This window comes from Dreissena polymorpha, chromosome 6 (assembly GCF_020536995.1).
Source record: "Dreissena polymorpha isolate Duluth1 chromosome 6, UMN_Dpol_1.0, whole genome shotgun sequence".
In the NCBI taxonomy this organism is placed as follows: Eukaryota; Metazoa; Mollusca; class Bivalvia; order Myida; family Dreissenidae; genus Dreissena; species Dreissena polymorpha.
The window spans coordinates 111,463,271-111,475,930 of record NC_068360.1 but is presented as its reverse complement, the minus strand read 5'-3'; the positions used below and the strand labels follow the sequence as shown (position 1 = coordinate 111,475,930).

The 12,660-nt window shown below is 37.7% G+C and overlaps 1 protein-coding gene across 1 annotated transcript; it reads right to left on the bottom strand.

Annotated features, from left to right (window-relative positions):
- Positions 1-6,415: 6,415 nt before the first annotated feature.
- Positions 6,416-11,624, bottom strand: LOC127834226 (tubulin beta-4B chain-like). Its single transcript, XM_052359895.1, has 2 exons — positions 11,457-11,624; positions 6,416-7,949 (listed from the first exon to the last, which is right to left on the bottom strand). Exons 1-2 carry the CDS (start codon positions 11,511-11,513, stop codon positions 6,660-6,662), a joined length of 1,347 nt encoding a protein of 448 aa, XP_052215855.1. The 5' UTR covers positions 11,514-11,624; the 3' UTR covers positions 6,416-6,659.
- Between the last annotated feature and the right edge of the window lie 1,036 nt (positions 11,625-12,660).

Sequence of the window (12,660 nt, the reverse complement as noted above, 5' to 3'; positions counted from 1 at the left end):
GCCAGTAACTTCTTAAAAACAATAGGCCGGAACAAAGCTCGAACGTGATCATGTAGGTCGTGTAAGTAGACTCAAACACCAAACATATGGTCACTATCTTACAACATTTCGAAAGAAAATCCGGAAAATTATTATTTTGACGAAAAAAGTCCGAGGCCCGCCACTTTGTCAAAACTCAATGGACCGAAACGAAACTAAAACATGATTTGTTAGTTGTGTAAACAGACGTACACACCAAACATCATGAGAATATCTGCAACCGTTTAGCGAAAAGGTCCAGAATACTTTTATGGTAGAGAAATTAGAGTCTAAGGCCCATAAACTCGCCAAAAATTAATGGACCGGAAAGAAATTCAAACTTGATCTGTAACTCATACAGGTAGACTCATTTACCAAAAGACAGATAAATATCTCAAAACGTTAAGCAAAAAACTCCGAAAACGGCATGCTGGACGGACAGACGGACCGACGAACGGACGGATGGTCCGATTACTCTATGCCACCCTACCGGGGGCATAACAAAATTGTGTTTATAACGGAATGAAGTTTAGTGACTGACTTTTTTAATCGCTCAAACCGGCAAACGCCAAAACAGACATTTAAGTAAGCAAAGATATAGACATCAACCATTCCAATGCTGAATGCATACGGAGAGCTGACAACAAAGCGTACAGATTTTCGTATGTATCAACACAACTTTCAAAAGTACATGCCATTGTTCTTTTGTTATTGCAATTCAACTATTGCACTAGTCACATAGAGAGAATATATTTCTAGTCCGAAATACCAATCAGTTAGTGCGAGTGTGTTTTGAACTAAACTACAAACTATACCACAAAGGCAAGCATGCGATTTAAAAGCAAGTGTATGCGCAGTATTTAAAAAAAGTCGATCTACTTTGCTATCTAACTATCGACATATATCTATGTTAAATACTCTTGAAAAGGTTTTTGAGAGGATACTTTATAATCACAACTTCCTACGTGGAAATTCTTCACCCAAGCTCAGTCTGGTTTTCTCTCAATTAACTTTCATCTATGACAAATTCTGTAAAGTCCTGGACAGTGGCCTCGAAATAAGAGTTGTCTTCTATGATATAGGTAAGGCTTTCGACAAAGTTTGGCACAAGTGGCTTCTATACAAACTTCACTGCTCTGGCATACGAGGGGACTTAAAATGGATATCTAACTATCTCTCTGACAGAAAACAGAAGGTGGTTCTCCCAGGGGTTGAATCAAGATTTGCAAAGATATCTGCCGGTGTCCCACAAGGATCTACGCTTGAACCGCTAATGTTTTTAATATACTTAAATGACATTGTATCGAATATCCACTCATGTGTTAATCTGTTTGCAGACACTACAAGCCTGTATATGATTGTCAATTCTCCTAATGAGACAGCAACCTTCAAACCAGCTGATATTGACCGACTTAATACGTGGGCTCAAAAATGGCTGGTAATATTTAATCTGTCTAAGTCAGAATCTCTCATATCTCGAAAACTAAACAAGCCGATTCACCCTCCTCTGACAATTCAAAACGTAACTATACCTGAAGTTTGTTTACATAAACACTTAGGACTCCACTTGACTAATGACTGCTCATGGCACGAGCATATTGCACATATAAAGAACAAATCATGGCAACGGCTTAATATTATGCGTCGACTTAAACATAATCTTGACAGGAAAGCGTTGTAAGTCATATACTGTTCATTTATTAGACCTATACTTGAATCTGATGTTGTGTTTGACAACTGCTGTCAATTTGAAAAAAAATTAGAAAAAATCAAACTGAAGCTACGCGAATTGTATCAGGCTGAACCAAACTTGTCTCCTTAAACGAATTACATAAAGAAGTTGGGTGGGAAAAACTAAATATAAGGCGCCGAAATTATAAACTTATTCTCATGAACAAAATTACTAAAAACCTTTCTGTAGTACCTAACACAGTTGAAAGCAACAGCTCGTATTCATTACTTAATGGAGCAAACATAAGAAATGTAACCGCTCGCACGACTTTATACTCAAACTCATTCGTACCCTTCGCAATAACAGAATGGAACAATCTCCCACAAGAAACACGTAATGCTGATGCTCTTCACTCGTTTAAAATGCCTCTTTCTAGAGATACTACTAACCCTAATTCACTGTACTACTACGGCAAAGGACGCCAACAAATGCTCCATACTAGACTCAGAATTCGTCGTAGTTCATTAAATCAAGACCTTTATATGTGCAATATTGTTCAGTCACCCTTATGTAGTTGTGGCGCTATCGAAAACGTATATCATTATTTTCTAGAATGCGACCGTTTCAGGCAACAACGAGAAGTTCCCATCAATGCAATTAACCCTTTGGCACCTAGATCTCTAAATACATTACTGTATGGAGACGAAAGTATTGACTATCGAGAAACACTCGTATTTTTGATGCAGTTCACACGTCTATTAAGTAGAAGTTTTTCTACTTAATAAGACAACTCAAGTCCTCGATAATTTACTAATAAGATGCTTTATTCTGGTTTATGTACAGTAAAATTAGAGAGTTGTAATGGCTTCATCTCGCGGTCGTGTTATGCCCATGCTAGTCTGCGCAGCTCTCGACAACACTTCCGGTTTGGCCTAGTCCACGTCTCGTCTGGTCCGGTATCGTCTAACGACGTTTCACAACAAAGCATAGTAAACGCTTTGATAGATCGTTATCTGTCACATCAATCATCGAAACACCAAAATAAAAAACAATCAAAAATAGCAAAAAGCAACCTTTCAAACCTCTGTGTTCCACACTATATCGGAACGTTTCATTAGCTTCCTGCGTCCGATCCCGGTCTCACTGTCATGACTCGTTACTTCTAATTGTATTACAGTTTTTTTTATTAAAAACTTTTTCTTCTTTATTACAACTATCCTTCTTTTCTTTAAAAAGACATATTGTATGTTAACTCTAACATTACAACCACCAATTGAAAAGTAAAGTTACAATCAAGCAAAATCTATGTTCGGAGAAGAACCATACAAGACTTAGTCTGTCGTTCTTATCTATTTTCGGAACACGTAAATCAGTCGTAACTATGTATGCATTCTTTGTATATAATATGTTTGCTCTTGAAGTAAAATATGTTTAAACTAAGCAAACCATTAAACAAACGCATAATTAATATTGCATGTAATATACTTGGCAGCCGAGTTTAGTATAGAGCATATCTAACTTTCTCATCATGAATTAAGCTGTTTTACTACATATGATTTGGCCCGATGCCTTTACAACTACATCATCCTCGTGTTGTTTTTTCTTTAAAAGAATCAGTAAACATTAATTACATGGTTAATTAAAAACATCAAAATACTTAAGTCAACAATACCACAATATGTGTGTTAAAATTAGTTCCCCTAAGGTCATTCCTTTCACAGGCTTGCAAAACACTGATTCCGTTAGATTTGTCCAAGGGATTTTAAATAAGTTTAACACTAGAGTATTGTTGTTGTTGTGTTTTTGTTACTCAAACAGTATTACAAATACAAGGTAAGACAATGCAACCTTGACGAACATGTTTCCATTTTTAAACAGTTCTCTCCCTTTGACAATTATTACTGCAAGACGAATATATGCGTCATTGAAGCCTTCGAAATCATCAGTATCAGATCACGAAACATCTTCGAAACAGATCACGTGACCGTTCAAACTGATGGTAATACTAAACTTTATTCATCAAAACTTCCAAATATCCATTGTATGATGTGTGATTTCGGGGTTAACATTATGTCGCTATGTGAAAACCTTTGCTTTTTTTCAAGTGAAATCTTTCAAATCCGAGTGTAAAACACAATTTTGTTTGTAGTTAAGCAAAACGACTGTCTCAAGATCGTATAGGGGCACGGGGAGCACGTGTACAGCGTTATTAGTCTTGGAAGCGTTGATATGCATTGTTCCTGAGATAGGTTTATTAAAACGAAGATGTAACGAGAATGAGCAAACATGAACATTTAAAGCTGTCAGAATGCTCGTTCGCACTTTCGACAGCCAATCGTGTCAGCAGCCTAAGCAACATCGATATCTAATGTAAGTTTTGAAATAAATCAAACCGTCACATTTCAATGTCAATCTGTATTTGTGCAGCACAAACTTGTGGTACACAAAACCAAATTGACAACTGATGGCATATTGTTGGATCCATGATTCCTATACAAAATAACGCTTACATTTCACATCCCATTGGTCTGACGTTGACATCAATGCTGCTGCTATACAACTTCTGCAGATACATTACATCGTTTAGTGAATAATACAAGTTGTTACTTCTTTGATCGTAGGTAAAAATTAACAAATTAAAAGCGTCATATCAATTTGTAAAATTAATTTTGCGACTTTTTATTTCAGAGTGACCGTGATAACATCAGATATTTCGCGGAACTCACTTGTTTGATCGACTATATTTTTTCAGTAAATAGCCACAATTAACTTTATTAAATATATACAAGAATATGTGTTCAATAGACTGCATATATTTTGTACTTTTTACATAATATACAATTAAAGTTTAATTCACTGTATATCTAATGACAATACGACAAAAACGCTCTAAATTAGTGTTTTTCAAAAACATGAATATCATTGGTTTACCAAACATAAGCATGATAGTTGACAGCGCAAAGCATAAAACCTCAAAACATTAAAATGCGTGAGATAGCATTGAACTGTTTTGTTATTTTTTATACTTTATTGGAGTCGCACAAAGTAAAACTTCCCCACTCTAATTGCTTTTTGCAGTATAAATTTGTTTGTTATCGTGTTGACCGCAAAGTACTTTTCGTTCATATAATTTCGTTTATTTGTTCCCCATTTTCATTACGTGTATTAAATCACCAAAATGTCATATATTGATAAGTCTAAAATAAGAATAACAGCAAGAGACAACAGTTGAATAAAAATATTATAACTTTACTGGAATTCGAATACGGAATAAACCATGAGCAAAATCTAACGCGCTATACATTTGCCATTTAGGTTCTGAAGCCTTAATATACCACGGTCTGACTGTTTTCAATCACATCAAGCAAAACTCGTTGATGTGATGTTCATTAAAATTGTGAAAAATCTTTCGTTATGTTAACATTATCAGGGTGAAGGATCACGTGACTTTGTGGGATTGCCAATTAAACGTTAATGGAAGTAAACACACCGGTAAGTGTTTTTTTTTCAAATAACTTTTTAAAACATTTTTTTCTTAAAAATTTCAACTAGTGCATAAAAGACAGATTTTTATGCTGCTTATGGCAATTTGAAATACATCAGAATTTCTTTATTATGCTCCCCCAAAAAATTTTGGGCGGAGCATATAGTCGCCGCTTCGTCTGTCCGTCCGTGTGTCCGTGTGTCCGTCCGGGCTATTTCTCAGCAATTAATGACCGGAATTCAATGAAACTTTATGGGAAGCTTCACTACCAAGAGGAGATGTGCATATTATCAGCCGGTTCTGGTCGGATGATTTTTCACAGAGTTATGGCCCTTTGAAATTTTCCATTAACTGTACATATAGTGCAATTCTTGTCCGGGATATTTCTCAGCAACTAATGTCCGGAATTCAATGAAACTTTATGGGAAGTTCACCACCAAGAGGAGATTGGCATATTATCAGCGGGTTCTGGTCGGATGATTTTTCACAGAGTTATGGCCCTTTAAATTTTTCTATAAAAACATTATTGTCCCCCCAACTACTGTGCCCTCAAGACGTTTCCTTTTATCTGAATATATAGTGCAATATTGTGACAAAAAAACCTTTGGGGAGCATCACCCGTCTCTGACGGTTTCTTGTTTGAAAAGCCGGTGTTTTATACAAAAAAAAATGCCGTGTGTACTGCACGGTTATGCTTCACGCAACGTGGACTTTCAGACGTATTCAAGGATTGATTCTTATACCTCAAGATATCGGCCCAAACTGCTAGAAAACTGTCTTGTTTGCACTAAAGATTTTTGCAAATGTATTTCAATAACTTGATATATTTGCCAAAATTCAGTTATTAACGGTGTTTTCAAGGGAGCTAACTCGTATATGAATTATACCCTTTTTAACAGAAGTTGCCTCCCTTGCATAAACTTTTTTTAATCGCCTTACAAAGTTTCGATAGCTGCTCTCACCGTACTTAAAGTCAGTATATGTGAATGAAGTTTGTTTTCGTTTCTAAGGTTCGAATTTAAATAATGTGCCAAGTCTATGTTTTCCAAGTTTTTGTGTATATTGTACAGGCCTATATATCAGGCAATGTTACTTATAGGAACTCTACAGCAATCTCAATTGAAGTAATTCTTCTCGATGTTTTTCAAATAAGTGACAAATAAAACGATCGATTTACATAGTTTTCTTAAGTTCATTTTTGTACATAATAATTTTAGTGCAGAAGCAAAAAAGCAACAACCTTGTTATCAATGTGAACATTTATTAAACCTGAGATTTCAATATAATTATTTTTAAAACAAAATAAATACTGTATACATGCGTTTATCACATTTTGTATTGCACACAACAAAGATTGGTGTTACGTCATCGAATACTTGTTGTATTAATACTGAAATCGGCGATCGATCTGCCTGTGTGTTGCAACAAAGTTATTGACTACGGTTGAGAGTTTTTGTTGGTCTTTGGTGTTGCGTTGGTACCAGTTTATGCTTCACCAGCCTCCCCCTCACCCTCCTCCTCGTCGAACTCTCCCTCCTCCTCGGCGGTGGCGTCCTGATACTGCTGGTACTCGGACACCAAGTCGTTCATGTTCGACTCGGCCTCGGTGAACTCCATCTCGTCCATGCCCTCGCCAGTGTACCAGTGGAGGAAAGCCTTGCGACGGAACATAGCGGTGAACTGCTCGGAGATGCGCTTGAACAGCTCCTGGATGGCGGTGCTGTTGCCAATGAAGGTGGCGGACATCTTCAGACCACGTGGTGGGATGTCGCAGACAGCGGTCTTCACGTTGTTGGGGATCCATTCAACAAAGTAGCTGCTGTTCTTGTTCTGGACGTTAAGGAGCTGCTCATCGACCTCCTTCATGGACATGCGGCCACGGAACATGGTGGCGACGGTGAGGTACCTGCCGTGACGTGGGTCGCAGGCAGCCATCATGTTCTTGGCGTCGAACATCTGCTGAGTAAGCTCAGGGACGGTGAGAGCTCTGTACTGCTGGCTACCGCGAGATGTGAGAGGAGCAAAGCCAGGCATGAAGAAGTGGAGACGGGGGAAGGGAACCATGTTGACGGCCAGTTTACGGAGATCAGCGTTCAGCTGACCGGGGAATCGGAGGCAGGTGGTGACTCCAGACATGGTGGCAGAGACTAGATGGTTCAGGTCACCGTATGTGGGGGTGGTGAGTTTCAGGGTCCTGAAGCAGATATCGTAAAGAGCCTCGTTGTCAATGCAGTAGGTCTCGTCGGTGTTCTCAACGAGCTGGTGGACTGAGAGTGTGGCATTGTATGGCTCTACGACGGTATCTGATACCTTGGGTGATGGTACAACGGAGAATGTGTTCATGATGCGGTCTGGGTACTCCTCACGGATCTTGCTGATGAGCAGTGTGCCCATACCGGATCCGGTACCACCACCGAGGGAGTGTGTGAGTTGGAATCCCTGAAGACAGTCGCATGACTCGGCCTCCTTTCGAACGACGTCGAGGACGGAGTCAACGAGCTCAGCGCCCTCTGTGTAGTGACCCTTGGCCCAGTTGTTTCCGGCACCGCTCTGGCCGAACACGAAGTTGTCAGGTCGGAAGATCTGGCCGAAGGGGCCGGACCTCACGGAGTCCATGGTTCCGGGCTCGAGATCCACGAGGATGGCACGTGGTACGTACTTGCCTCCGGTGGCCTCATTGTAGTAAACGTTGATTCTCTCAAGCTGGAGGTCGGAGTCTCCGTGGTATGTTCCGGTGGGGTCGATACCATGCTCATCGGAGATCACCTCCCAGAACTGAAAGCATATAGGAAGCACATGCAATTCAATGCAATTGTTATGTCAATAAACAGTACAAAACATTATCAAATATGCCGGAGTTGTCGATTGTTAAAATTGCTTTTATTCAAGAAAAGTGTGGAATGGTCAAACGCAATGTTTTAATGATTGCTTTTCGAATTGAATTTTTTAGAAACCAAGGGCTTCTAACTTATATAAAATATTCCCATTTAAGAGTGTTGTGTGTAAAGCAAACGGATACGTACATGTGAGCTAGTTCAAAATCATTGTTATGAACCATGAGTAACCAAATTAATTATATATAGGACATTTCTTGGGGGTCTACTATTAAAAGAAACTATTATTTTTACATTTAGGAATTGAAAATAAGCATAGTCTAGATTCGAGCCGCGGTGGTACATGTATGTGAAAAGTCATGATTGTTTTAAAGCCTTCTCTTTGTAACTTGTACCCAAATATAGATAAGTCATTTATATCAATCACAATTGCATACACACATACTGTAAAATCAATTATCTGCAAACATCGATACTCGCGCGATGGCATATGAGGTCATATTCTAATATTTATAACTAATCGATATTTGTTTTATTAGCTTTGTCGCCGCACGGTTGACGATGTGTGGTCACCAACAAAGTATGTTATTTATTGTATAAAAGCTAGTACAACTAGGGCTTGCCGATTCCATTTTTATATTTTATGTAATCATCTATGCATTTTTGCGGTACTTTGTAGATGTTAATGTCTTAAATAATTGTCGGATATTTAATACTTCGAGAATGAGAATCAAGTCTATTTAGCGTTTATATTTCGATGTTCAAATTTGCAAATAGCAGCATATTTTCTATAGTTCGAAGATCTGTTAAACCCATAATTATTTAAATAAATTATTACTAAACCCCATGGAAAGGACGATGCTTAATTCGATGCTTTAGTCAGGAATATGGAATCGCGACGAAACAAGCCATAGTCAAAGGCGCCAACGATGTCTAAAAGACCTTGACAAAAATAGCAATGGAGAAATAACATGTGTCAGATATAATTTTAATAAGCTGACTGCCTTTATTTTAAATCAAAATGTTATCAAAGTCCGTATTCACGGGGTGTTCAGCTGATAAACCAAACTGTTGAGGTTGAAGGTGCCAACTCCGAACCCTGGGCATAAGGTTATCAAACACCCGAACAATGGATCTTTTAAGTTTTAAATACCAATCAAATGTTGAACAATGAGCCACAATTAATTCAAATTTGCCAAAGTCGCGCTGGCATTGATAAAGCCTTGGCAGAGAGCCAAAATGAGATGCGACTCAGATAATTAAACAAAGGGCGGCGCGTTGAGAGTTAACCCATTCATGCCCAGTGGACTCTCCCATCCTTCTAAATTGGATCAATTTATTTCCAAAATTAGGGATGGCAAGTATATTTATTTCTATATTTAGAATATTTAATAAAGAAATTCATTTAAGCAAACAGCGCAGACCCAGATGAGACGCCGCATTATGCGGCGTCTCATCTGGGTCTACGCTGTTTGCAATGTCCTTTTTTCAGGACGCTAGGCTTATATGGGTTAAATTTGGTACAGTAATCATTCGTGTTTATTTAAATAACTCAAGTTGTGTACGCTTTTGTTATTCATGCATATTGTTATCGTACCCATTTTTGATATGTGTACTTTAACAAGCTCATGATAAGAATTCGACCGGTATTTTTTTAATTAATTACTAAATGCTTAAATGTAGCATCAAGCGACCACTGAGAAAACAAAACTCGATTTCAGTGAATGGAACAAGTATTGAGAACTTCCTGTCAATTCGTATAACGGCTTCAGTCAGGAGACCGGGGTAATGGTTTGCGTTATGATATACAAAACGTTGTCATAAAACTCGTATTGCATGTCGCTGTGCTGTGTTTAAAACAGAATCCCAATAACCGAAAATCACATTTTTCAGAACAAAAGTTTAACCCAAAGTGAATCAACATCGTTGAAAACGCTTAACGAAATTGTTAAAGTACTGTACAAACGCTGTTGCTATGGATAATGTATGTTATCATTTTTGTTTTGTTCTTTTTTAATAATCAAAAAACGTTAAACATGTTCCGACTTGAATGAAAAAAGAAACGGATTAAATGAAATGACAATCTATATTCTATTGTTCAATGAAAACAAGTTACTAGTATCTATTATACTCCGTTTGAGTCATGTTTAAACTTGCTTGTCTGGGACAAGGTTTATTTTCACACATAAAACGCCAAATGTATGCGTGCTTGATAATACTTCTTCGATATATCTCGATATCGCAATTCCAAAAAAACGTAACCACTTTATATTCTTATCGTATGTGTTGCGCAGTAAAACGCAAAACAAGATTATCTTTTTACAGTATATTTCAATAAAGAGCTTTACAAAAGACATTGATAAATGCGCTCCATTGACATTGTATTCAAAAGTCTCCCCACTATCGAACACTCAAACGAAATAAAACAGACCCTCATTCAAAGTGGCATGTCGATTGTTTAAAGATGGGTGGTATTGTTTACACGGACCCGAAAACAAGGTTTAAAGTATTTGAACAATCGCGATTTTATTGAACACTTGAACAAATTTAATATGTGTCGTGCATTGATTGTCTGCATTTTTGTCAACTCGCAGGCAAATACTCGAAGAGATTTTTGTATAAACCGTGCAATTTGCGATTTAATTCGTGTAAATCACTAAATCACGATTCAGCAAACTTACTTATGTCAATTACGAAATAAGACACTTATTCAATGTTACACTAATGGGCGAACGTACTCAGTGAAATAAGGTGTAGTTCAAATAAAGTGTACAAGTGATTAAAAAAAACGCAATTATTTAAATAAATTACTCAGTTTGCTACTATGAACTTTGAACTTTATATACGGCGTCATTCATTTAAATCAGTACTGATTATGTAAAGCTGAAAATATTTTTTAAACATAAACCTATTTTACAGGTCTAAATGTCCAATACCAATGTGTACTGTCAACTGTAAAAGATTGAGTGTAAACATAAATCTCGAACATGAGCGCCGATGTGCGGTTTATTCAGTGCAGTCCTCTTATGAATGAAATGGGTTTTCAATCGACAGCGTCTGAAAAGCTATTGTTCAGTTTACACATAATCGAAGAAAGAACCCGGTCAATATGGCTAAGTTGCTAAGCTATAATCTGTTTTCCGCTCGATACCATATAAACCATCGAGTCGGTGCGGTGTAACGATTTATCAATTGAGGTAAGGAAAACCTAGTCAGAAGTTCAATTAAGTTTGGTTTACACATTAATAAAAAAAATAACAGCCTGAAGTATGTTATGAGCACATCAGTGTAAATAACCCATCAGAGTTTACACCAATCACTACCTATATAACACCCAATAAATACATATCTAAAACCTAATAACTACTCATATAAAACGCATGAAATTAAAATGTATGTTTAATATTAAATCTTCATTATTACTAATTAATATTTGTAACCGACTCACCTTGGCTCCGATCTGGTTTCCGCACTGCCCAGCCTGGATGTGTACAATTTCACGCATTTTCTTGTTCGGTTCGTCGGCTGTATCACAAAATATTGAACACTAAAAGCGACTTCTCGTCCCTCAACCCTGCGTCTGGCCTGTAGTTACATGAAAAACACCGTTTTAAATACGCATCCAACGCTCAGGTATGTTCGGGTAAAATCGTTACCAATCAAAATAAGCGTAGTCATCGACTCACGCACTTTGCCGCGATCTCATTGGCCAGCCGATCGGAGGCGAAATTTAACGATGAAGTAACTTGGCGGAATAAACCGAAGGTCTCAGCGCAACCGTTAGCTTACATGGAACCCGAGGACATGTTTAAAATCGATGATATCTGATTTGAATACAATTCATGGTTTAAAGTATATCTAGTCCGGACAAAGACAAATGAAAGATTTACCGTTCGTGTTTAATGGTATAATCCCAATTACATAGCAGGGGACGATTAGATTAATGTCGATTAAACACTGCCTATTCTCTGTTGTAACTATGCTGAACTAGCATATTATGTTACCAAAATATGTAATATTTGTAATCAATCAACACGATAGCGACCAGATCTATTGGGGATTGAATCAGCAACATTATCGGTGGGAATTAAAGTCCATGACATTGATTATTTTAAGATAAAATAACAAGTAACATTATGGTATACTTGTATGAAAGCAAATATGTTCTAGATTCATAAACGTATTTTTTTATAAATGTCGAATGATCAACGTAGTCATGTATCTAGATTAATCATCAGTAACTTTGCGGACTTTGAAACTCGAAACCATTATTTATTCAAGTAATGTAGGGTACATCACTGGTAACGCTGTAAGCAGATTCTGAAACGATTCAGACCGGGTGTCCTACTCAAAAGCGGTTTGAAATTAGGGAGGGGATCGAATGGTAACCACGTGAACCTTTTTTGATAGAGCCTCGCTCTGGGAAAACGGGGCTTATGAATGTGCGTAATGTGTCGGCCCATATTAGCAGCTGCTGTCCGCACAGGCTAATCAGGGACTATACTTTCCGCTAAAAGTGGATTTTCGCTAAGAAGAGACTTCCTTTCACCGACAAATTATATAAAAGCGGAAAGTGTTGTCCATTATAAGCATGTGCGGCCTATACACGCTTATTTGGGACGACACTTAACGCACATGCATTAAGCCCCGTT

Coding starts and splice junctions, on each gene's coding strand:
- LOC127834226 (XM_052359895.1), bottom strand. CDS start 11,513: ATGCGTGAAATTGTACACATCCAGGCTGGGCAGTGCGGAAACCAGATC. Junction 7,950..11,456: donor GAAACCAGATCGGAGCCAAG/GTGAGTCGGTTA, acceptor ATATGCTTTCAG/TTCTGGGAGGTGATCTCCGA.